Source organism: Grus americana, chromosome 8 (genome assembly GCF_028858705.1).
Source record: "Grus americana isolate bGruAme1 chromosome 8, bGruAme1.mat, whole genome shotgun sequence".
NCBI classification, from domain to species: Eukaryota; Metazoa; Chordata; class Aves; order Gruiformes; family Gruidae; genus Grus; species Grus americana.
This window is the reverse complement of record NC_072859.1, coordinates 29,625,078-29,647,562: the sequence shown is the minus strand read 5'-3', so window position 1 is coordinate 29,647,562 and position 22,485 is coordinate 29,625,078. Positions and strand designations below refer to the sequence as shown.

Below are 22,485 nucleotides of genomic sequence, written 5' to 3'. Positions count from 1 at the left end.
CAACCCAGAGAACCACTCAGCTGGGTTACTGCTTTCATCCTCAGGAGGCACAAACTGCTTCAAATTTTAACACTAAATGTTAATGTCTGGACTCATAGCAAAGGCCTAGCTGCACCTCATTTTTTCTTTTATTACTACTATGTCTAAATATTACAAGAAAGCCTTTATTAGTAACAACTAAATAATTTTCATTTTCCACCTAGAAAAAAATTGCAAGTTTTAGGGCAAAGCATGGAGTGTGTCCTTCACTGACTGCATCGAGCAGCCCTGACTGACAGGCCAGTACTTGCATGTGGACTTTGCTCCGTTCCGTGTTTCAGTGGTGGCACCCAAGCCTTCGGCACCACAGCTGCGGTGTGGGGAAAGCGGATGCGATAATCAAGCACCAGCGTGACTTTTTGCTGTCAAACGTTGTAAATATTACTACGAGAAAACAGCTTTGTGTCACCTGCCCGGGCTCCCCCCATCAGGAGCCGCCTGGTGAAGGCCCAGGCCTTTGCCCTGAGGAAGGCGGTCGGGGCGCGTGAGGCCCCTCACCTGTACCGCATCGTGTCGTTAAGGGATTCGGCGATGTCTGGGCCGCCCCGGTTGAGTTTTGGCTGAGGCACCGCCCTTCTCCCGCCGCCACCGCCACAGGGGCCCCCTCCCGCTGCGGACGAAGGGAGCGGGAGCCCCGGGCCGCTCTCACGGTACGGGTAGGGCTGCAGCCACCGGCGCCCGCCAGAGGGCAGCCACAACCGCCGCCGCCGCTGCTCCGGCTCGCGGGGGTTGGCGCTGCTGGCCAATCGGAGTGGGGAGCACGCTCCGCTCCGCCCCGTCCGCCCGCTCGCGGTGACGCGTTTCGCCCGCGCCGCTGCGGTGCATGCTGGGGCGGTGGCGGGACCATGGCGAGCGATTTCTATCTCCGCTACTACGTGGGGCACAAGGGCAAGTTCGGCCACGAGTTCCTCGAGTTCGAGTTCCGGCCCGACGGTGAGGGGCGGGGCGGCACCGGGAGGGAGGGAGGGAGCGAGCGCGGCGGGACCCGCTCTTTCTGCTGCCGGGAGGATGCGGGGCCGGGCCGGGGGCCGCCAAGGAGCGGTGCCCGCCTAGCGCTGCGCTGGCTGGGGTTTAACGTCCGTCCTGTCCTCGCCAGGGAAGCTGCGTTACGCCAACAACAGCAACTACAAGAACGACGTCATGATCCGAAAGGAGGTAAGGGAGAGGCGGCCGGCGCAGGGGGAGCCGGCGGGTTCCCGACCCTGCGCCTAGAGCGGGTGCTGTGACGGCAACCAGCAAAGCAACGCGCTCGTGCGAGCAGAGTCACGACGGCAGCGCGCTGGGTAGCGCTTGGGGTCGGGTTTTCATGTTGGAATGTCGTTCGTAGGCTTACGTGCATAAGAGCGTGATGGAGGAGCTGAAGAGAATAATCGACGACAGTGAAATCACAAAAGAAGATGACGCTCTGTGGCCTCCTCCTGACAGAGTTGGTCGACAGGTCGGTGTACAGTGTCTATTTGCTGTTTTATATTTAATGCGTTAGCTCATTAGAAACATGACAACTCTTTCTTCACACCAGTATTGTTTCTAGCCAAGAGGGAAACAAATAGTATTTTAAAACCTGAGCAGTGCCTAAATGGCAATTTAGTTGTGAGAGTTAATGCGATTCCCATACCTGCTGCATTCAATACCTTCGTAATAAAAATGAAAAAGCCATCATCGCAGTACTTAAGTATTTCTGAAACTAATACCATAAAGGGGTAGTCTGACTTCCTGTAATCTTTTCTTTTTCAGGAGCTTGAAATAGTAATCGGTGATGAGCACATCTCCTTTACCACGTCAAAAATTGGTTCACTCATTGATGTAAATCAATCCAAGTACGTACTCTGCTTTTTTATGTTGCTGTTGGTTTTCACGTAACAATGGGTATTGGAACTTTCTGGTTATTAGGTACTTGTATTTTATATTGTTTCAAAGTACAAATCAGTTGCTGGGGCACAAGTGCTCCATGTTCCTGCGTAATGTACCAAATGCTTTTACATCTTGTCGTTACGTGCTGTATTTTCAAACTCACCAAGCAGCTAACCTTACTGTAGAACCCCTGTTAGGCGTGTTCGGAGTCTGAACTGAGCTGTCATCAGCCTGTCCACACCAATGTCTGCGGGAGAACCATGACTTCTATAATTCACCTAAGCTGAAAAGACTGGATGTCATGTTTTGTAAATCCAAAGGGATCTTACTACCTGCTTCCATGATAAAAAAGCACACTTGTAAACTTGTACTGTAGAATGTTTTACCAATCCATGCAAGATGAAACAAATCTGTTAACGTCTAAGATAACCTCTAAAAAATCTCCCTATAGGCTTTGGGGTTTTTTAATGGGTTAGTTCTATAAACTCTTCTCTTAAAACATTGATCTAACTTTTTTTTTTTCCCCTCCTTCCTTCTGTTGTGCACTGCAGGGATCCAGAAGGCTTGAGAGTGTTCTACTACCTGGTCCAGGACCTTAAGTGTCTAGTGTTCAGTCTTATTGGACTACATTTCAAGATTAAGCCAATTTAAACCAAACAAACTGAAGTTTGTATTGCAATGTCTGGGGCGGGGGGGGGGATGCTCTTTCAATTCCTATTTCTGGCCTGAAACTTTGATATATGTTAGTTTTTGTTTTTTTGTTTTTTTTTTTTTTTTACAAACTGTCAGTGACTGTTTTAATAAAATGGTGAGATCTGTATTTTTAATTTATACGTTCTGGTGGAAAAACTGACTTCCTAACACTTCTTTTATCGTGGTACATTGAGGGTATGTTACTTCACTCGTGTCACACAAAGCTATCATGTAGCGATAGGATGAGGGGTAATGGTTTTAAACTGAAAGGGGGTAAACTTAGCTTAGAGATAAGGAAAAAATTCTTTACTGTGAGGGTGGTAAGGCACTGGAACAGGTTGCCCAGAGAAGCTGTGGATGCCCCATCCCTGGAATTGTTCAAGGCCAGGTTGGATGGGGCTTGGGGCAACCTGGTCTAGTGGAGGGTGTCCCTGCCCATGGCAGGGGGGTGGGACTAGATGGGCTTTAAGGTCCCTTCCAACCCAAACCAGTCTGTGATGCTGTATTTCACTTCTCAATCTATGCAGCAGTAGAAAATTGAATTAAGTCTTGCTCTGAAATGAAGTTTTTGCCAGCTGTCAAGATAAACTTTTTTTACTATCCTGAGTTGGATATTCCCTTGGCCAGCCCAAATATGCAAAACAACTGAAGCCCTGACTCTGCATATGATAACTGTTACAGCAAAGACCCATGTCAACTTCATAACAACCTGCTGCTATGATTCCCCACTTGCCTTCAGAGAAGTAGACAACAGGCCACTTGGGAGCCATCCAGGATCTTCACTGGTATTCCCATCCAGCTTTAGAAAAACTGAAATTAATAGTAAAGTAGAATGTATTTAGTTAAGTTCTAGACTAGCAGATGTGTTGTGCAGAACTGATTAAGAGACTTAGGAGGACCAAACGTGTCTCAACTTCAAGGCATTAATTTTTGCAAAGCACGGTGGGAGACTGCTACAGCAATCCAAGGCTCCCCGCAGGCTCTGAGGGTGTTTCCCACCGCAGCTCTGCCAAACTGTGCCCTTGCTTTCTCTAGCATCTCTTTCTGGTTGTCTTAAAACAGTAGCGACTGCGATTAAAAAAAGATTGTTGTTAAATAACTTTAAAAGGTGAAAACATCTAACCCCTATTACCTGTGCGAGCACCTCCTGCTATCCCTCCTCTCGCCACAGGCACCCTCTGCCTTTCCCGCCGGCATCCTTCTGCGTCCTGCCCACCTGCTAGCCCCGCTTCCCTACCACCACCATTCCGCTTTCATCCCCAGAACCGGCCGCCCCGCTCCGCGGGGCCCAGCCCGCCGCGCCTCCCGCCCGGGGCCGCTCCGGCGGACGGCGGGGCGGTGACAGGCCGCGGCTGGCGGGCGCCATCTTGGCCGAGGGCAGCTTCGGCTTCAGCCCTGCAGACAGCAACGGCAAGCCGCCGCCAGCTTGGCTGAGGGCACCAACGCGGTGAAGGGTGGGGACAAAAAACCCACGACAAACCAGCACTAAAAACACGCAGAAGCGGCTTGCAACCAGCAGCTGCTCCCGCGAGAGGCGGGACGGGGTTCGGGGGGAGCCGTCAGGGGAGCCGCGATAGCGCGGCGCCTCCGCGGCCCCGGGAGCTGCCATGGGGGTAGGTAGGACCCGTGGCCGGGCCGAACAGAGCCGGGCCGAGCCGAGCTGAGCTGACGGCCTCTCTCGCTGCCTCTTGCCTTGCAGAGGATCGGGCTGCAGCTGCGCGCCACGCTGGAGAACATCACCCGCCTGCGGGCCGAGGGGGAGGACTTCCGCTGGTACCTCAAGGTGCGGCGGGGGGGGGGGGCGGCCTCGGGGCCTTCGGGACCGGGGAGAGCCCGTCCTCGGTGTTAAGAGCCTGTTGGACTGTCCAGCGGGGCAGCTGGCGGTGAAGGCCTCTGGGGCTGGTGTCACATCAGCGATGTGGTTTTTTCCACACAGTGCAAGCAGGCTGCTACAGGAGCAAGGAATGTGATGGTATAAGTGTGTAAGCACGTACACATTAGTACATGCATTGCATTATACATTAGTTTGCAATTATGAAAAGTCTTAAGTTCAAGTGTTGGTTAGTGCCTCCATTGGTGAGGTGGTTGGTAATCCAGTACCCATTGGCAGGTAGCTCAGGTAAGTGGTGAGATGTGCTATTCCCATCTTTTATTCCATGACCGTGCTTTGTAACACGTTTTCCATTCAGCGCGCTGAAGGGCAGACCCTCTGCGGCGAGCGTACCTGCCAGGTTGAGCCAGCTCACGGGGCTGTCAGGATAGACAGTGACCAATACCTGCCTCCGGCTCCTCTCAGCTGTGAAACAGTGGGGAGCATGGATCTGGGGGGCTCACATCAGCTCCTTCAGCTTTTTAATCCTTGATTATTGGCAGCTTTAAGTTCTCTGATTTATTTTTCAGCTCAAATGTGGGAACTGTGGTGAAGTTTCTGAAAAATGGCAGTATCTGCGATTGATGGTATGTTTCCCTGTTGTAACCTGTATCAGAACAAAAATGAGAAAACAAACCTGCCTCTTACATGCAAGGGATATTAGCATCAGGGATATGATGAATTGCACTTTAGATGAGATAGTATTTTAATAGCTATATGCATTCAGGAAATCTTATCATATTCCATATTAAACAAAATATTTGGAGACTGATAATTGAAATATGCCATTGGAATGGTGACTGTTGGTGACAAAGTATTTACATCTGCTTTGAAAAGACGCTTTTCTGTAGAAATATAATTTGAAAACAAATTTTGAAGTGATACCACAATAAGGTTGTGCCTGTAGTGTATTTCTCTGATGCTGATGGAATCTTTTTGGACAAGCTTAGGTAATTGGAGGTGAGTTAAGCATGCTAAATTAGCATATGGAAACTGAAAAAGCAGGATAAAATTTGTCAGGGATAAGAGAAGGTTCTGTTCTTAGGAATAATCATCCCTTTTTGTTGCACATTACTGAATGGTAAGAATGTATTTTGAGGAATTAATGGAACATGCCTATATGGACAAGACATGACTATCCATTATTCACTATTTTAAGTCTAGAACAGAATTATTCCTTGATAATCACAGCTTTCTGAATTATAGATCTCTCTAGTTTAAAAAAAGCCTTCTCATTGCAATATTTTTAAAAAGTTACACACCATTGTTGTAAAAACTCCTTTACCTTTGCAGAGGTTTCCAGTGGCTCAGCTGTGCAGTTAAAAATGATGTCTCTATTGTCCTGGCTTTTAGGACAGCGCTCCCCTGAAAGGAGGCAGAGGAAGTGCCACTATGGTGCAGAAATGCAAGCTGTGCTCGAGGGAGAACTCCATTGGTGCGTGCTTAGAAATTTAGGAGGCATCATCCATTTTGTTTATTTTTTAGTCCCCGTTTTTGCTTGACATTGTAAAAAGCATTCACCAGGGATTTTTTTCCTTGTACACTGGTGCGTGAGTTTACAACAGGCAGGTACTTGTCATCATGCTCATGAAGGAGACAGCAAGGCCTCCTGGTGAGTTTGGGATTCTGCATGAACAAAACTCATATCCATAATGTAATTTTACAAAAGCATGCAATTTTTTTTTGGGTTGGTAGGGTAACAAAGTGTAAGGTAGACTTCTCAGGAGAAGTGAGAAAAATTGAATTCTACCTTTTGAGGGCCAACTGCAGGAACTCCTTGCTTACTTTGTTTCTTTTACTCTGTATAAGGAAATTTCTTTGAAAGAAGCAGCCTGTGCTTGGTTTGTGCTGAATAAAACTGAAGACATAATGCTTTTACTGTTCTGATTTTATTCTTTTTAGATATTTTAAGTCAGACAATCAAGCCTTACAACGTAAGTTTGTTTTCTCTTTTATATAACAAGTGAAAGATAAATAGGCTTAGTAATATTTTGCGGGTTTGCTTTATTATTACATTCCTCTTTCAAGAACTCAAAAAGTTGGTATTCTCCCCTGACAGAAAATTCTCTCTTGTAGACTCCAGTATAGTCTCAAGTGTAGAATAATCTGATACATTTCATAAGCAAACCACAAAATTGTATCACTCAAATTAGAGGTGATTATATAGTGCCCCTATTAGTTTCCTTTTGAAGGCTTCCTTGTGGCAGATTAAGAAATTCTAGTTAATTACCACCTATTAAATGAGCCTTAGGATTTTGCTGTCACTTGGGACACGGGAGTTGATAGTACTGCTTTTAAAGCAATTCATTCCCAGACTAATGCTTGTCACTGTCTCTCTCTGTTAGATGAAAACTAATGGTATTCTGCCTCAATTATAGGCTGAAGACAGTGAGAAATTCAAAACAATAGTGGAGTTTGAATGCCGAGGTCTGGAACCGGTTGACTTTCAACCACAGGTGAGATCTTATTCGTGACTTGTTTCTCAGCTTTTAAGAGCACTTCGTATAGAGTGTAGAGTGATAAAAGACACACTATTTGAAATGGTACTGCTTTTCCTGGAACATCCTAGACCTCCCCAGTTTTCCATCCTCTCCACAGTTCTTTATTTCATTTGACTCCAAAAAAAACCCCCACAAAGCAGCTAACACTAACAACTCTGGTATTCTTTGTGCCAGTAAAATCTAAAATTAAACATGCCTTGGAGTCATATTCAAATTGCCTTACAGGTGACTCGGCACTGCTCATCTGAATTCACTTGCAAGGTCGTCATTGCTGAGGTTATAGCAAAAGAGTCTTTCCCAAAATGGAACTGCGAGAGTGTATAAGTAGATAGCCACGTTCAGGAGAGCACCACTTTGCTTCTTGGTATGTTACAGGGAGTAAAGGAAGTTCAGGTTATGAACAGTCTTCAGTATATGGCCTCTAAAAAACATCACATTTTCTTTGAGATTTGATATCGCCAAAGCCATAGGGAATGAGTATTGGTGGTGTTCCATTTGAAATTTGATGAGACAAAGACTGAAGATCAATGGCAGTTACAGACTGTTGCAGGTCTCAAGTCTCCTCAAGGTTCAGAGTTAAAGGATTTCTTCAGGGCCAAGCTAGTCTTTAGTGATTCATTTGCTTGTGCATGGTCATGCTGTATGCAAGTTAACTCCCGACTATATTTAACCTATTATTCCAGTCGGATTAGGTGTAAATAGACTGACAAATATAAACCTGTCTTATCCTTCCCTCAGACTGTGACACTGCTAAGAAACAGACCAAAAAAGCTGATCCTACAACAAATGCAGTATAAATAAAATCATCACCACAGTATGCTGCAGGAGGTTTTTTATTTATTTGTTTATTTATTGAAGCTCATCTTTTTGAGGAACAGAATGGTTATTAGTTTATTCCTGTCTGATAGCTTTGCAGCCAGACCTAGGAACTTACACTTCAAGAAAAATCTATGAGAAGACTACAAAATGTAGGAGATGTTTATAACTCTGCATCCTAGCTGTCAGTTTTATTTTTTCTGCAGAACAAAGACTTCACAGCTGTGATGAAGCTTTTAATTTAATATTCTCAAAGTTTGGTCTGTGCACTCTATTGGAGAGTACACTTGAATCCCTGAGAAGATAGTTCAGTGAATTTTCTGATGCCTAAATGAGCAAATATATAGACTTCTGCAGATCCAAACAATTCTCTAAACTGCTTTGTATTTGACATGATTCAAGCCAGCCTGGCTTCCCCACAACCTTGTATCTGGCTTTTGATCAGCACCATAGCGTAAGGCCATAGCATTACTGTATTTTCTTTGTATTTATTGATAGATGTAATACAACCATACCTGAAGTCAATTTAGAGTGGCTTAATGCTTGCATGTCTTATTTAAATTACAGTAGTTTTCTCAAAAAAAATCATTTGAGTTTGAAAGAGGAGAAAGTATCCTTTGATTCCCTGATATAAGCCCTCTTTTCCTACCTAGTAGCAGCAACAAATTCAAACTAGGTACTTGTGTGTTCTAATAATGGGCAAGGACCATTTTTTCCCCCAATTACTTATCTTTCTTGTTTAATGTGCTTAAGCAGATACATCTACTGCAAATCTGATGCAAAATTTTTGGGTTTACTTGTGGATAGTTCGGCTCCTTTCCTGTCCTTGTCCCTCAAGTGAATGTTTCAGCTAAAAAATGGAGGTTTCTTTATAAAATTTCTCTTAAACCTCCTTAAGCCTCTTTGCTTTGTGGCACAAACAATAGTTTCATTGGTAACAAAAAAGTGTGACAAATAACCGTTTCGTAAGGCCAATAGGCTTTGTTTGCGTCTTTGGCGTGTTTATGCTTTAGCTGTTGGTCCTTCGCCAGTCAGCAGAGGGCAGACAAGTCACTGCATGTCCCTTCTGCGGAGATCGAACGAGTCTAGGCTCTGACGCCTAAGCTGTAAGAATGCAAGTCCCGCTGGGCGTCCTGTACAGAAGCTTGTAATTCCAGTCACATGGCTTCTTTTCCCTTGCAGGGCTGGTGAACATCTCCAGGTGGCAAAAGCAGGGCTTCTTTTATTTTTCTAGTGTTTGTTTTATACTGCAGCTCTGCATTTTTGTCCCATGATGCTGATCTCTCCAGCCCTACAGTTCCCTTCAGACCAGCTTCTGACAATTATATAAAGGCCATATTCACACTGTGCCTTGTAGATAACTCTCCTGTTGTTACGTCTGCCACGCTTTGTGGTTTATTTAACTCCCAAGTGCTTAACCTTCCATTCAAATCACACATTCTTACAGTTAAATGTCTGACTGGCACTAGTGGGGATTTCTTTATGAAAAATGCAAGTGTAGATCCCTTGCAGAAAACCAGGAAGAAGCTACCTTTGCTCTTTAGCCACTTCTCAGTAAAATTCTATAGTTAGAAATGGCAAAGTAAGAAACCTTTCTGTATTCTACAGAGATGGCTGAGATTTTTGAATTTACATTTAAAACTAAGAAAGCTTAATTTACACCTGATAACTGTAAACCCTAGAATGAGAGAGCTGTTCCCATCAAAGATAAAAAACACATTGTTCCTGTGCTATAGTCCACTGATACATTATTTCCTGTCATTGACTCTTCAAAAACAGCAACAGTAACAAGAGTGAACAACTCTCCCCTTTGAAATGACTGTTTGGGTTTACTAATCTGTTCATTCAGCCAGCTGATCCTCCTTTCAGGTAAAGCTTGCTGGTCACTTCTGTACCTAAATCCAGTACAGGCTGCTCCTTCTCTAGAGTGTCTTGGATTCTGACAATATTTAAGCCAAAACTATTAACTCTCTTCCACATTTTTCTTTCTATTGTTTTCTTGCAGTGTAAGTTGATTATGAAGCTGTTTTATACATAATGCCTGTATGGATTCTGAACACAAATTAAAGCTATTAGTAGCTAGATGGTGTGATATAAACTTATGAAACTCAATTTTAACATTATCTGGATGGAGTTATTGGAAATACTTTTTTTGGCAGGAAAAATAGAGAAGCAGTGTTCCCTCAGTTTACTCTGTGGTTGTTTCGACTGAATTTTCCCAACTCACAGAGTCACAACCTTACACTGACCCTTAACCAGGAAGGAGCTTGACCATTCTTTCTGCCTAATTTAGAAGAAATAAAGTAAAATATTGTGCTGAGTTACTTCCTTTAAACGTTTCAATTATCATATTTATTATTGTCTTGGTACAACTTATTCTTAAAAACTTACTGCAAATGTGTTGCAGGCAGGGTTTGCTGCTGAAGGTGCAGAATCTGGCACACCTTTCAATGACATAAACTTACTAGAAAAGGTATGTTGTCTTAGTTTCATTAGTAAATCTATCTAGCTTTTTTTCCCTAAGTCACTAGTCCAAAGCACACACCCTGAACATGCAAGAGACTAGTTTTGCTCTTTCATGTAGGCATGGGAAGGTCATAGCTGGAGAAAGAAACTAAATCAACTATGAACAACCAGCATTACTAACAGTACACAGTTAATAGCTTAGCAGCTGACAAAGGTAGAAATGCAACTTTTCTTTTAAGTCACTCAGGAATTCCAGAAAGCAAACACCTGGAATACTAAATGGCTGGGGTTATTCAGAGTGGTGAACTGCTATTTCTAGGAAGATGCCTGCACTTTTTCTAGTGCACAAAGATATTAAAAAGTAATATAAAGACACTGTCCTTCAAAGCTCAGGATGACTCCAGCGTTGCAAATCTTCCTTGGCTGTGAGCAAGAATCTCAAGGTCAAATCTGTTCCCTGATATCCTACTTGGCAGGGATCTGCTTGTCTGCTTACCCATGTGACTAGGGGGTATTGTGAATGATAGATAATCCTTTCATCTGCCGTGGTTGCTGTCTTGCCCACTACAGGCTGTGGACTACATTTGAAAAAAAAAAAAAAAAAAAAATCATTGTTCAAACACTGAGACTGAAGCCCAGTTTCAGGTCAGTGCTCTTGCTTCTCTCAGATATCAGAACTTAGCTTAGTGACTGCACAGAGCTTTCCACAGAAATCTAAGACCCGAACTTTGAGTAAGGCTTAGTTTCAGTTTGAATTCCAGTCAGTGGTTTAGACACTATTGCATTCTATCCTCTGTGACTAATACTGTGAAATCTCATTTCCTATAGGATTGGAATGACTATGATGAAAAAACAAAGGAATCTGTTGGAATCTATGAAGTTACCCATAAATTTGTAAAATGCTAAAGTTCATACCCCTAATAATCTCGACATGCTTATTGATGAAGGAGCTGTAACCATCAGAGATGCAGTTTCCTCGGAGTTACTTTTCACATGGCTGTACTTCAGAAATGGAAAACTAAGTTGTACTTACTGTCCCCAGGACATCCTAATAAAGTATTTTCCACAGAGCACTTTTGAGATGGCCTCAGTACAAACTAAAAATAATATATACACTTGACTGAACTGTACCATTTTCTTAATGTTGTCTTTTTTCAGAATATATATGGTTGTGATGGACTATAGCGGAACTACAGTAACTATTTAGACAATTTACTGCCTTAAAGTTTTTAATAGCTTATCACCAAGAAGTACCACGTTTGGTTCTCTAACATAAGCAAGTAAGGTCTTTTCACTCACCATTCAGATCATCAGGAAATGGCTAGGGACTGTGTTAACTGGTCCAAGTGAAAAGGTATGTCTGTAATAGCTTTCTGCCAGTTCAAGTAAAGACACTCAAGTGAGTTCACTGAGAACACTTAATAAGCTTGACTGCTATTGACACTTATACATAGCTGTTAGATCTTCTGAAATTCTGAGTATGTCATAGTAAACCTCACTCATTTCTAGTTAAAGACAGTCTTTCTACTTCTTGGCTCACAATCTTGCCAGCTGTTCTTATGCTTAAAAAAAGCCAACAAAAACCAACCAAAAAACCCACAAAACCACAAATCCTAAAACTTTCTTTAGTGAATTTAATTCAAAGGCTTTTGGTCTGATTATTGTTTCCTGATATATTATTTCCCTCATCCTGGTAAATGATCACCTTCCTTTCTTGTTTAAATGAGCAAGAATAATCATGGTATGTTTTAAAGGAAATTTTAAAATAATTCAACTTAAAAATAGGAACAACATATTACAGGCTGCAGAGGAAACAGCCCTCACTAGGAAAAGTTTATACGCCATTCGGCTTACGTATTTAAAGCATGCCTCCACCTTTCCTAACACTTGCACTTCATACTTCAAGATACAGTATGGCTTACACTTACTGTGAGAAAGAGAAAAGACACTGGGAGAACCTGGGAGCAAAGATATCCAATGGAAGAATAAAGGCAAGTAGGTCTCTGAGCCTCTGAACCTAATCTGTCACATCCAACCAACGTGCTCAGAATTTATGTTCTGCTAATATATTAGGTTGTCAAGGTCACAGTGGGCTGTGCTGAAAGACATGAGCTACATTACATTAGTTTTACATAGCTGCAGAAAGAAGCAAACACTACTGTGCTATTTGGCTCCAGAGAAAGACTTATCTTCCCAGAAGAAGACGAGTGGAAGATGTCAGGGTTTAGAAGGCAGAGGAGTTCAACTTATACCATAACAAAATTTGTGCAAAAAGGGCTATCTCATGCAAAGGACATCTGTGCTGGAATGCCAGCAACCTTGGTTCCTTGACCCACAAAGGCCTCTTCCCCTTCTGCTACCACCGAGTCCCAGTTGTGAGCAGCACACAAGGAACTGTCTGCATCAGTTTCCTCTCGCATTCACGGCATCATGAAGTTTTATTGATGTCTACACTCAAGCTCTCCTGCAAACCCTCAGAGAGTTCTGGTAAGTATTAGTCTTTAGAACTACTGCAACAAGCCCCAAAGCATTGAAGACGCAGCTCTAGGCACTAAGACTCTGGCATTTGCTACAATAAATGACATCAAAATTTCTAGCTGATAGAACAAGGAGGAAACAGTAAAATGTTCTGCTGAGGTTACGTTTCCACAGTAAGAGGAAGTTTGGAAAGAGAGAACCCCAAAAGATAAACTTCAGTGATTTTGTCTTTTTTAAGGCACAAGAGCACAGGTTTATGTAACAAAACAAAAGCAGATTATTGGACAGACCACATATGGAAGGGGAGAGCCAACACTGCAACATGCTTTCCGTAGTATTCTTTTCAACCTTTACAAGAAACACAAAATATTGATAAAGGGACTACCCATACTGTGATATTTTGATATGGCAACAAAAGAACTTTGTAGTTATTAGCAGATAGCTTTATTACAATACAGTCTTTTCCAGTCAATTTAACAACACAGTTGATGATTGCAGATTACTTAAAGCCTCCCACCTCATTTTTTGTTTCTCAAAAAGCTGTTACAGTGGAAAGGTTTCAAGCACTTGAGGCACAATCCGTTTTGATATTGATTCAAGTTTAAAGAGAAAAGTGTGACAAGTTAGTAAGCAAGCTTACTGCAAGAGTGCAAATGTAACCACTCTTTCATACTTAAAATTATTGCATATATTTTTTAAAAATCAAACCACTTAAGAGTGGTATCACAGTGCTGTTGTCTGTCTGAACACTCATGGAACACAGATGTTCTGAGTTCATAAACTCAGTAACAATGCTTTTTATTTTAAATAATGTATTTTAAGAACAGATGGATCTGTTGGAACAGATGGATCTGTTACTTAATTTTGACATTGTGAATGTATTTCCTGAAACATGCATTCAAGGTCTGTATTTGATTTCTTTACAATAGATACAAATTTCATAGTGAATCTAACAGTATTCAATGAAGATAAATGAAGCCAATTAAGCTGGGCAGGCTCAGCCATGTTGAACACTGATTAGTATGCCAATTAGACATAGTCTGTATTTTGTACTGCAACTGTAAAGCGTTCCAACTATGTTTTAACTACTGATTTTCTTGCCCTTTAAAACATTAAAGATATCTTCTAGTGACTTGTATATAGACTGAAGGAATTCTTTACCATTCCTAGTTGGGTAAGAGGAAACATTACAACCTATCCAATCATCATGTACCTGATATCCTACTCCAAAGCCATCAGATACCACTGGGCCAAACCCTCCTAATTGCACAGCGGGGCTAACCAATGTGCTGGTAGAAATGATGTTGTGATTAAGCCGAGCATAAGCTTGGTCTTGATAGAAATCAGGCAGTGCAATGCCTTTGGATAAGGCTAAATAGCGCAAGCCAAAGAGATGTCGGTCAAATCCCTGACCTGTTAAAATAAAAGTACAAGTATTAGAGAGATGACTAATTTCTGTGGGAAGTAAACTCATGTATTTTGACATCACATTGTTCTTCAGCTACAGAAGAGGAGGTCTAAAGAACCGGGGTTTATTTTCATATTAGCAGGAATCATTCTTCAGAACTCAAGATATTCTGCACTTTTAATGCACATATCCTAGGGAATGAGGGCTTGCTGGTTTACTGCTAGCCTCAATCAGGAATCATGATAGTAATCAAAAGCGCAATGTTAACAGACAATTTTAATAATACATTGCATTCTTTGATTAACTATTTATCTGAACATATCCAAGTTGTTTAAAACAGAGAAAGACTTTCCTAAAATTTATTAATTGAAAGAGGAAGAGGATCTTGCATCAACAAAAGGAGGCAAATTTTAGACTCTATGTGGTAATGTTCAGTCAATTTTACTGAAACAATACAACAAGTTATGCTTCTGGGAAGGACAATTCAAAAGCAAGCATTTAGAAAAATACCAGGAGCAGCAGAGCCAAAGAACTGGTTTGATTTGGAAGTTGTTAAAGCCTTTATGCCCTGCAGGGATACAGTAGTAACTCCTCAGACATAAAGCCAAAGTTCTTGGCTGCCTTGGGGAGTACAACATGCACTAAGTATTTATCAAATTTTCAAATAGCCCAGCTGCTATAAGGACAAAAACTAAAGAATAAAAAATTCTCAACACGTTAATGGTGAAATGGGAAGCACAGAGGCATTCTCCTCCATCAAGAAACGAGTCTTAGAGAATGCCTTTTAAACTGCAGCCTTCTGCTACCATTTTTTGTCAAGTTTACATTAACATTAGACTTCCATCAAAATTAAATTATTTAGTTGTGAAGTAAATGTTTACAGCAACCTTAATAGACATTTTAGTGCAAAAACAAGAGTGTTTAATACATTCCTACTTACCCATAGCAGCTTCTTTTGTTAAACGGCCATGGTACTTTGAGCACTCTGCTATCAACTTCTGAAGCTCTTCTGTGCTATGTTTGGACAGTTCTCCGACAAAAGCTTCCGAACATTTCTTTGTATGGATAGAGGCAGGACGTATAGTTTCTGTACGACCATGTTTGAAAGCTGCAGTACTACAAGACTCATATGTAGCAACAGTCTGATTGTATTGTCGAAAGAAAGCCATCTGGAAGGCAAGCTGAGCCACAGCATCTGGACTTAACTTCTTCTGCTTTAGAAGGTCCTTGCCCCCTTCATGGAACTGAATCATATTAAGAGACAGTGCTTCTACACTGTCATCAAATTTCTGTTTGGCTTTGGTAATTCCTGCTTTTAAGGCATCATTCAGCTTAAAGTCAAGTTTCTGTACTGCTCTAGAAGAGTCTACTGAAGCAGGCTGGGACTGGGGGCTGATGGCTGGTGTCTTGGTGCTATCTTTAAAAACCTCATTCTGGAACCTGAGCACAGCCACACCATCTCCCCAGGAATGTTCAAAATTAATTCCTGCAGTGCCATCCTTAGTTATGATAAGATTAAAGGATTTGTCATACCAGCGGTTAGCACCATCTCCATGCAACATAGTGTGCGACAAGTGCACAAAGTCTTTAACGGGAAAATCATCTAAACTTAAACAAAACACTGCAGAGTCTACTTTTTGAAGAGCTTCTTCATTTCCATTATCCAGTAGATGCTTTCTCAACAATGCCCATGTATCTCGATTTTCACTGGAGAGGTAGCCAAGAGGGAAGGCCGGGGCTGGACTGTTGTTGCTAAGGATGTATTTCAAGTGTGCTTGTATTTCTGAAGGTTTCAGGATATTTCCGTCTCTATCAATAACATCAAATACATAAAAATTCCCGTTTCTCAGTACCAGTAAATGTTTTGCCTTTTCATCTGTATAAAGCTCATCTTTGTTGAGTTTAGGCAGCCGTGTAGAATTGAAAAGCCTGAAGTACTGAGACATATCTAAGGGGTAAGCATTGACCATGTAGGCACCAAACCAAGAAAGTGAAGAAGGCACAAATCGGATAATTTTTTTAAACATCTGAGTGTCACTTTTTTCCGGATTGAGGTGAAAAACCTCTGGTTCAAGATAACCAGCTCTGAAGGTCTTCATAAAACGTAAAGCAGAAAAAGTCATGTTCGTAGCTCGTATGAGCTGATCGTTATATTCAGATTTCGGATCAGGATTAAAAGACATAAATGCATTAAAATTCAAAACAACAGGTTCACGTGATTTTAGGTACATGTCAAACCAGGGACCTGAAAATGGAGAGTTGAGAAATAGGTCAGAACATAAAAGCAGCTTACTGAATCAGGCCAGAGGTTCATGCAGTCAATATCCTGCCTCCAACAGCGATCATGAATAAACACCTACTGAAGTGCATACAAACAAAATAAACATAAGCAGTAATTACCCCCAAGGATTCTCCCAACCTCCAATTAGGAAGAAAGGTAGTGTTGGCTAATTGTAAAAACACTGTATTTGGAGCAATCCATATCAAGAGTGTCAATGTAGTGATGAGGGCCAATTTCTGTGTTTTCTATATGGGTCAGTGATAAACCGTAACTCCCGCAACATACAATGCAGCTCCCCAGCACTGTGTTTTGGTGCACACCTTACATTTGGAGTGGAACATGTCTTTACCTACTCCTAAACTATTAATTCCTGCAGCTCTCTGTCACTGAGGGCATGCTTCTCTTTAGAACCATCTTTATTTCCCTCATTCCTGGCAGCATTCCTCCATCTACATTTGCTGTCTTGCATTTCCACTTCCTTCCTCTTTCTATCCACTAAAACGATCAGCAGAGGACAAAACTGTCAGTCTCTCAAGCTGGCAAAAAGATGAGGTTAGAGGGGACCTCATGGTTATTCTTCCAGGCCCCGAACAGACTTTGGAAAGCAGAATTACATTCGATACCCACAAATCTTTTAGACAGTCTGTCAGCATATCAAGAAGCATGAATGTGACCCAAAGGTTTTGTGCTTGCCAAAATCAAGGGAATCAATCATAGCTCTAAAAAGTAGTCATGCCTTTACACCTGCGTATGAGTAAATGAAAATCCCAGGGGCACTGGCAAAGGAGGGACTTTTTTAAGTAAGTTCTATTTCATCATCATTAACAACTTCAAGCTCTGTAAGCTCTGGTATTGCACACTGACTGGACGCAGACCAAGGAAGGAGGCGCATACCAACTTCATCTCAAGGGAGCTGATGTATTCATTATTACTCAAAGCCTGGATCAGTCCCAAGTAGAACCTTCTAGCTGGGCTGTAAAAGGGCAACAGGTAACTCAAGGATCTAAGTTATAATTTTAATTCCAGGTCCTCACAGGTGAATAACTAGCATTCATCTACAGTTTTAAAACCCCATCTGTCATCATCATGTAGCCTTTTACCTTGGACTTGAAAGTCAAGGGTGGAGGCAACTATACATACCTTCAGAAACCAATTTTAAGTGGAACACATCTTTTAGGAGGCCTAAAAAAAAGACTAATAACTAAACAAAAACGAATAGAAACACCCCACAGTTCATGGACACAAAGCAGCATGCTGGCTAGTGTTGACAAACACCATAAAGCTACCAGTTAAAACCCCAGATGTTGTTCAAAGTGAATGGAAAGTAAAAGATAACACAGTGAACAGCAGCTTTTGTAAAATAATTCTCTACAGAATTTGTGGTAGCTAACACCCTTACAGGTAGTCACAACAGATGGCAAGGATATAAGTGCTGGGCAATATGCAAACCTACTTCCATGGGTATCTGAATATTTCCACCTCTGTTGCTATCCATCCAATACTTTCATAAGCAGATGCTTGTATTTGGAAGTCAGTGGAAGCAACAATAAGGATGAATAATCAAAAAACTTTATGTATACCCTCCCTCTCTTAATTTGTTTTTCTTTATTCTCGTCTTCCTCTTTGTGTCTCCCCTTTTCTTTTGCTCTTTCAAAGAATACGGTTTTGTAGTTTTAGGGGGTTTTAAGTCTGGAGCACTGACCACACCTGCCTCCCGAAACTTAGTCATATCCTCCGATCCCCCTCAGAGTTCAGTTTTCTTGCTAATTAACTTGAAAATATTTGAAAATTATTGCTTTAGTTTCCTTAAGGGAGTTATTAGTTAAGCTCTTCTATTAACCTAAACATAAATAGACAGCAGTTAGAAAGATAAACCTTGTAAATGCAAATTTAAATACAGTAACTCATGGAAAAATACTGTTTCTTCAATATCCATCTATCCAGAATTCTGGTTAGATAGATACAAGTTAGAGAACGGGCATTCTTCTTTCCACCAGACACTCAGAATTTACTCAAATACAGTGACAGTCAGTAGTCACAGCATGTTATTCCAAGTTTATGGAGTAGAGAACTTAAGCTTCAGCCTATTTTGTTTGTAGCATTATAAGCTGCCTGTCATCAAGCATGACGATCTACAGACTCCTTTTACATTCAGTAGGTCAACATACCTGTGATGTAACTAGTATGCTTGTTCTGATTGTCTTGAGCAACCAGTTGCTCATGCAGCTCTCTTCCAATTCCCTTTTCAAAGTGATGAGCAAGTTCTTCAGTTTTCCTAAAGCAATCAGTAAGAGAGTCACAATGCTGTGACAAGCCATATTTTTAATATGTAACACTTGGCTTTGAAGCAGCACATGATATTGCAATAGCATGTCTGTTCATACCTGAATTGGTCATCATTTAAAAGCGGTTTCTGGGCATTTAGGTATCTCCTAATTGTATCTTCTAGTTTGGGAACCGGCAGTCTGAAGGAAGGGGAACAGAGAGACATGCACTTTATGAACAGTGGTACTAATGAAGCCTCAGTTTCTTACACAGCAGTCTCTCTTTGCCTCCCCTCTTTCCTATCTTCCCTTATACCCCATATTATCTAAATGGCTCAAAAGTTGCTTGTGGAAGAAGAGGAGAACAACAGGAATAGATGGACATACATCATCACAACATAAGGTTCTTGGAAGACAAGTTTTAGAAAACGAACTTGACTGTCTTGTTACAAAGGTACTGCAGTGAAGGCTCTTAGTACCTTACAGGGAAGCAATGACACAAACCCTTGCAAGAAGCAGCAGCTATACAGAAGGAAGGTTCAGCTCGGTAGCAACCCCTGCATCAGGACTTCCCCTCACTGCTGGGTGCTGAGCATTTACTTTTTGTTGCAAATTTCCTAATCAGTATCTTTGTCATCTTCCCCTCAGCCTAAACATGAGAATGCTCCTCTTACTATAAAATAATCCTATTACACCAACGAAGGTTACTTTGCAACCTGAAGAGACGTTTCAATAGTGGGTTTATAATCATATTTATGCTTTAAAAAATAAAATCATTCCTCTCCACTGTGATTTGGGAAGAACACACACAACAAGAAGCGAGTTAGCACACCCCGAGCACAGCTATACAGAAACGGAAGGGAGGGCATTTTCTCCCCCCTCTCCTCACAGCGGACAACCCAGGGCCGCCGGCCCCACACGGCCAACAGCCGCCGCCGCCGAAGACCTCTGCCCGCGTCCCCACGGAGGCCGGCCCGCCGGGTGCCCTCGGCGACCGCCCCGGGGCTGGCAGCAACGCTCGCTCCTCGGCGGACGCCCGCTCCGGGCCTTGTCCCGTCTCCCGCCCGGCGGCGCCCCAGAAGGCCGCGGGACGGGCGGTCCAGGAGGGCAGGGGGCCCGGCGGGCGCACCAGGGAGCGTAGCAGCGGCCCGCCATACCTGGGCAGGCTCTTCTGGTAGTGCATGGTGGGCACGATGCTGCGGTGCAGGTACTCGGCAGCGCCCGCGCTGCTGTAGCCCCGCCGCCAGCGCGCCGCCAGCGCCAGCCGCCGCAGCAGCAGCTGCCGCGCCGCCATGATGCCCGCGTCAGAAGCCGTGAGGCGCCGCCCGCGCCGCTCCCGTCGTCGCCGCCGCCCCGGGGCTGGAGGGAACGTCTGCCGCGACCCTAGCCAGCTCCCCGGTAGTGCCGTTGAGCGGCTGCGCTACGCCCGGCCCCGTTCGGGATGAGCTCATAATGCGGCGGGACGGAGGCGGCAGCTAGACACCTCGCGGCGCGTTCACACCGGCGCGTCGGAGGAATTGGGGCTTGTTCCCCGAAAGCCGCCCGGGGAAGAGGCGAGCGGGGAAGTGGGGGATCAGCCAAATGGCGGCCAGGCCCGTCGGCACGGAGAGGTTCCCCTGAGCCCCCTCCTGCCCGGGCGGGCCTCGGGCAGCATCGGCTCCTCCGCCCCGCACGGCGGCCAGGTGAAAAGTCCCAGCTGCAAAACTGAGCGTTGCAGCTTGCGCAGAGCTCGACGGCATTTCACGAAGCATTTTTGTTATTATTATTTCATTTGGAAAGTATATTCGGTATCGAGATAGCAGAGTTATCTGGTATTAGACAATGTCTGGAATGGGATGGTGCAATGTTAGTTCAGTCCTCTTCTACATGTGGATTAATAAAATTTTCTGTGATCCTCTTATTTGACAGCGCTCTTGTTCAGTATATAGACTCCACGTATTTTTTCTCTTTTATTTTTTCTTTTTGTGTGTGTGTGTGTGTCCCTGCATGTCTTACTGACCATACAGCATTCACATCCTGCCTCCAAAGAGAACGGTTAAATCTCTCATGACCTTTTTTACTCATACGTGAGCATGTACTAACAAATACAGTATAAAATATAATATTGTAAACACACAATTTTGTTGTACTGTATGGAATATTTTCCATAGAAACACTGAATAATCTTACAGTAACCCAGAAACTACAGAAATGGTAAGAAAGTGTGCCATGGTGAACACTTAACAGTGGTGTATTTTTATCAGATACTAGCATCAACATCAGCATTGGGATTGAATGCGGACACGGCAAAGGAAAGGAAAGCAATCCCTGTGGCTTAGTCTGATAATCCTCTGAAAGTAAATTGGCCCTACTCTAATCAACATAGTGGTTGGAGAAAAAGTGAAATCACTTCACTTCCAAGATAATAAATGCCAAATGCTAGAAGGTGTCCTTGCGTATTTCAGTATACAGTTATTTTTTGTTTGATGTGTGTCTCTTAGGCTACTCACTCAGCCTTTTTTTGCCATGAAAACAAAAAACCCAAGCCTGCTTTAATTAATGAAGTTCAGTTTCACCTAGCTTGCCCTGTTGTGATAGTCCAGTTCAAAATGTTACCTGCTCTGCCCTTTAGAAAAACTGCAGTAACTTTACTTTTACCCATTTGAATGCATGACTTGCAGTGTTCCCTTTCTAGGTTTGGATGTCCAGACCCCAGCCTGGGGAGACTGAGGAATGCACTCAAACACTGTCTTTCTCCCAGGAGTGTCACTTTGTTTTGAACCAGTCTTGTTTTAGAAATACTACTGCATTGCTGTTCTAATTTTCCAGAGCCCCCTAATCTTCTTCCAGGCTCTTAATGATGTAGTCGATAATAGGATTGTTGGTATTAATTTGGAACAATAATGCCAGCTGCTTGCTTGGTGGCTATTGGCAGAGGGGTGACCTTGCAGGTCAGCTAAGCAGAACTGGAAGTGCTTTGATCTGATCTATACAGAGCTAGATCTGCCCACCCGAACAAGAGGAGCGAGTGAATTCTTTCTCCATGGGATGCTGATTCTTCTCCAAAGAGCACGGAGGACAGCATGGCAGTGGCTTTTGATGCAATCCTCGCTCGGATCAAGGATGTTTGTAAAAGAAATGGTTTGCTCATTCTCTCGGTGTTGTCGGTCACCATTGGCTGTCTTCTCGGATTCTTCCTGAGGACAAGACGGCTATCCCAGCAGGTATGTGTGGCACGGCAGTGTATCACTACAGAGAAAATATCGTACTTATGTAACAAAAGACTTAGCAACTTGCAGAACTTCAGGTTGGACTTTTGAAGATAAAAAGCACATAAATGTGTTTGTTAAATTTGTTTGATTGTTTGTTAATCTATGCTGTTCTTTGGGTCTTTTCACACATTCTCAAACGATATGTTTGCAAAGGGTTCTGGTCTTTAAGACACCTAGTAAGTCTAGCATAAGAATATTATAATGTTGTAAGTATGGATAATAACAGTGGGTGTTTAAGCTAGATGAAATGTAGCATCTAATATAGATCTGTTAAAAACTGATAGCACAATATATTAATTGGATTTTTATATTTCTTTGGAACATGTACGTCTAAAGAAAACACTGGGAATATTTTTCATCATCAGATGTACAGAGGTATAGATGTTTATATTACATCAACAGTATTTTGTATTAATAAATTTGAGATTTCCCATCATTAACAGACCATGTTATTAAAGTCACTTGGGGATTTCTCCTCCAGCATACTTCAACTAAACTCTTTGCAGGTACTCATTTCTTTCTGATGTACTAGTCAGACAGAATATAGAAGACAACACGCACTGCTGA

The 22,485-nt window shown here is 42.7% G+C and overlaps 4 protein-coding genes across 4 annotated transcripts in view; 3 read left to right on the top strand and 1 right to left on the bottom strand.

The window, feature by feature from the left end:
- The first annotated feature begins 792 nt into the window (after positions 1-792).
- On the top strand, positions 793-2,721 carry MAGOH (mago homolog, exon junction complex subunit). Its single transcript, XM_054834587.1, has 5 exons — positions 793-972; positions 1,136-1,194; positions 1,367-1,477; positions 1,774-1,856; positions 2,442-2,721. Exons 1-5 carry the CDS (start codon positions 885-887, stop codon positions 2,539-2,541), a joined length of 441 nt encoding a protein of 146 aa, XP_054690562.1. The 5' UTR covers positions 793-884; the 3' UTR covers positions 2,542-2,721.
- Positions 2,722-3,923: 1,202 nt separating this feature from the next.
- On the top strand, positions 3,924-11,366 carry CZIB (CXXC motif containing zinc binding protein). Its single transcript, XM_054834586.1, has 8 exons — positions 3,924-4,196; positions 4,283-4,366; positions 4,984-5,040; positions 5,807-5,888; positions 6,356-6,387; positions 6,832-6,909; positions 10,178-10,243; positions 11,065-11,366. The coding sequence occupies exons 1-8, from the start codon at positions 4,191-4,193 to the stop codon at positions 11,140-11,142; spliced, it is 483 nt and encodes a 160-aa protein (XP_054690561.1). The 5' UTR covers positions 3,924-4,190; the 3' UTR covers positions 11,143-11,366.
- Positions 11,367-13,135: 1,769 nt separating this feature from the next.
- CPT2 (carnitine palmitoyltransferase 2) lies at positions 13,136-20,315 on the bottom strand. The gene is made up of 5 exons (XM_054834578.1): positions 19,825-20,315; positions 18,788-18,868; positions 18,572-18,678; positions 15,063-16,367; positions 13,136-14,127 (listed from the first exon to the last, which is right to left on the bottom strand). Exons 1-5 carry the CDS (start codon positions 19,959-19,961, stop codon positions 13,796-13,798), a joined length of 1,962 nt encoding a protein of 653 aa, XP_054690553.1. The 5' UTR covers positions 19,962-20,315; the 3' UTR covers positions 13,136-13,795.
- A 1,414-nt stretch (positions 20,316-21,729) lies between these two features.
- Positions 21,730-22,485, top strand: part of SLC1A7 (solute carrier family 1 member 7) — a 54,144-nt gene continuing 53,388 nt past the window's right edge. The window contains exon 1 of the mRNA XM_054834585.1: positions 21,730-21,870. Within this exon, the coding sequence (XP_054690560.1) occupies positions 21,730-21,870 (141 nt within the window). The remainder of the gene's footprint in view (positions 21,871-22,485) is intronic.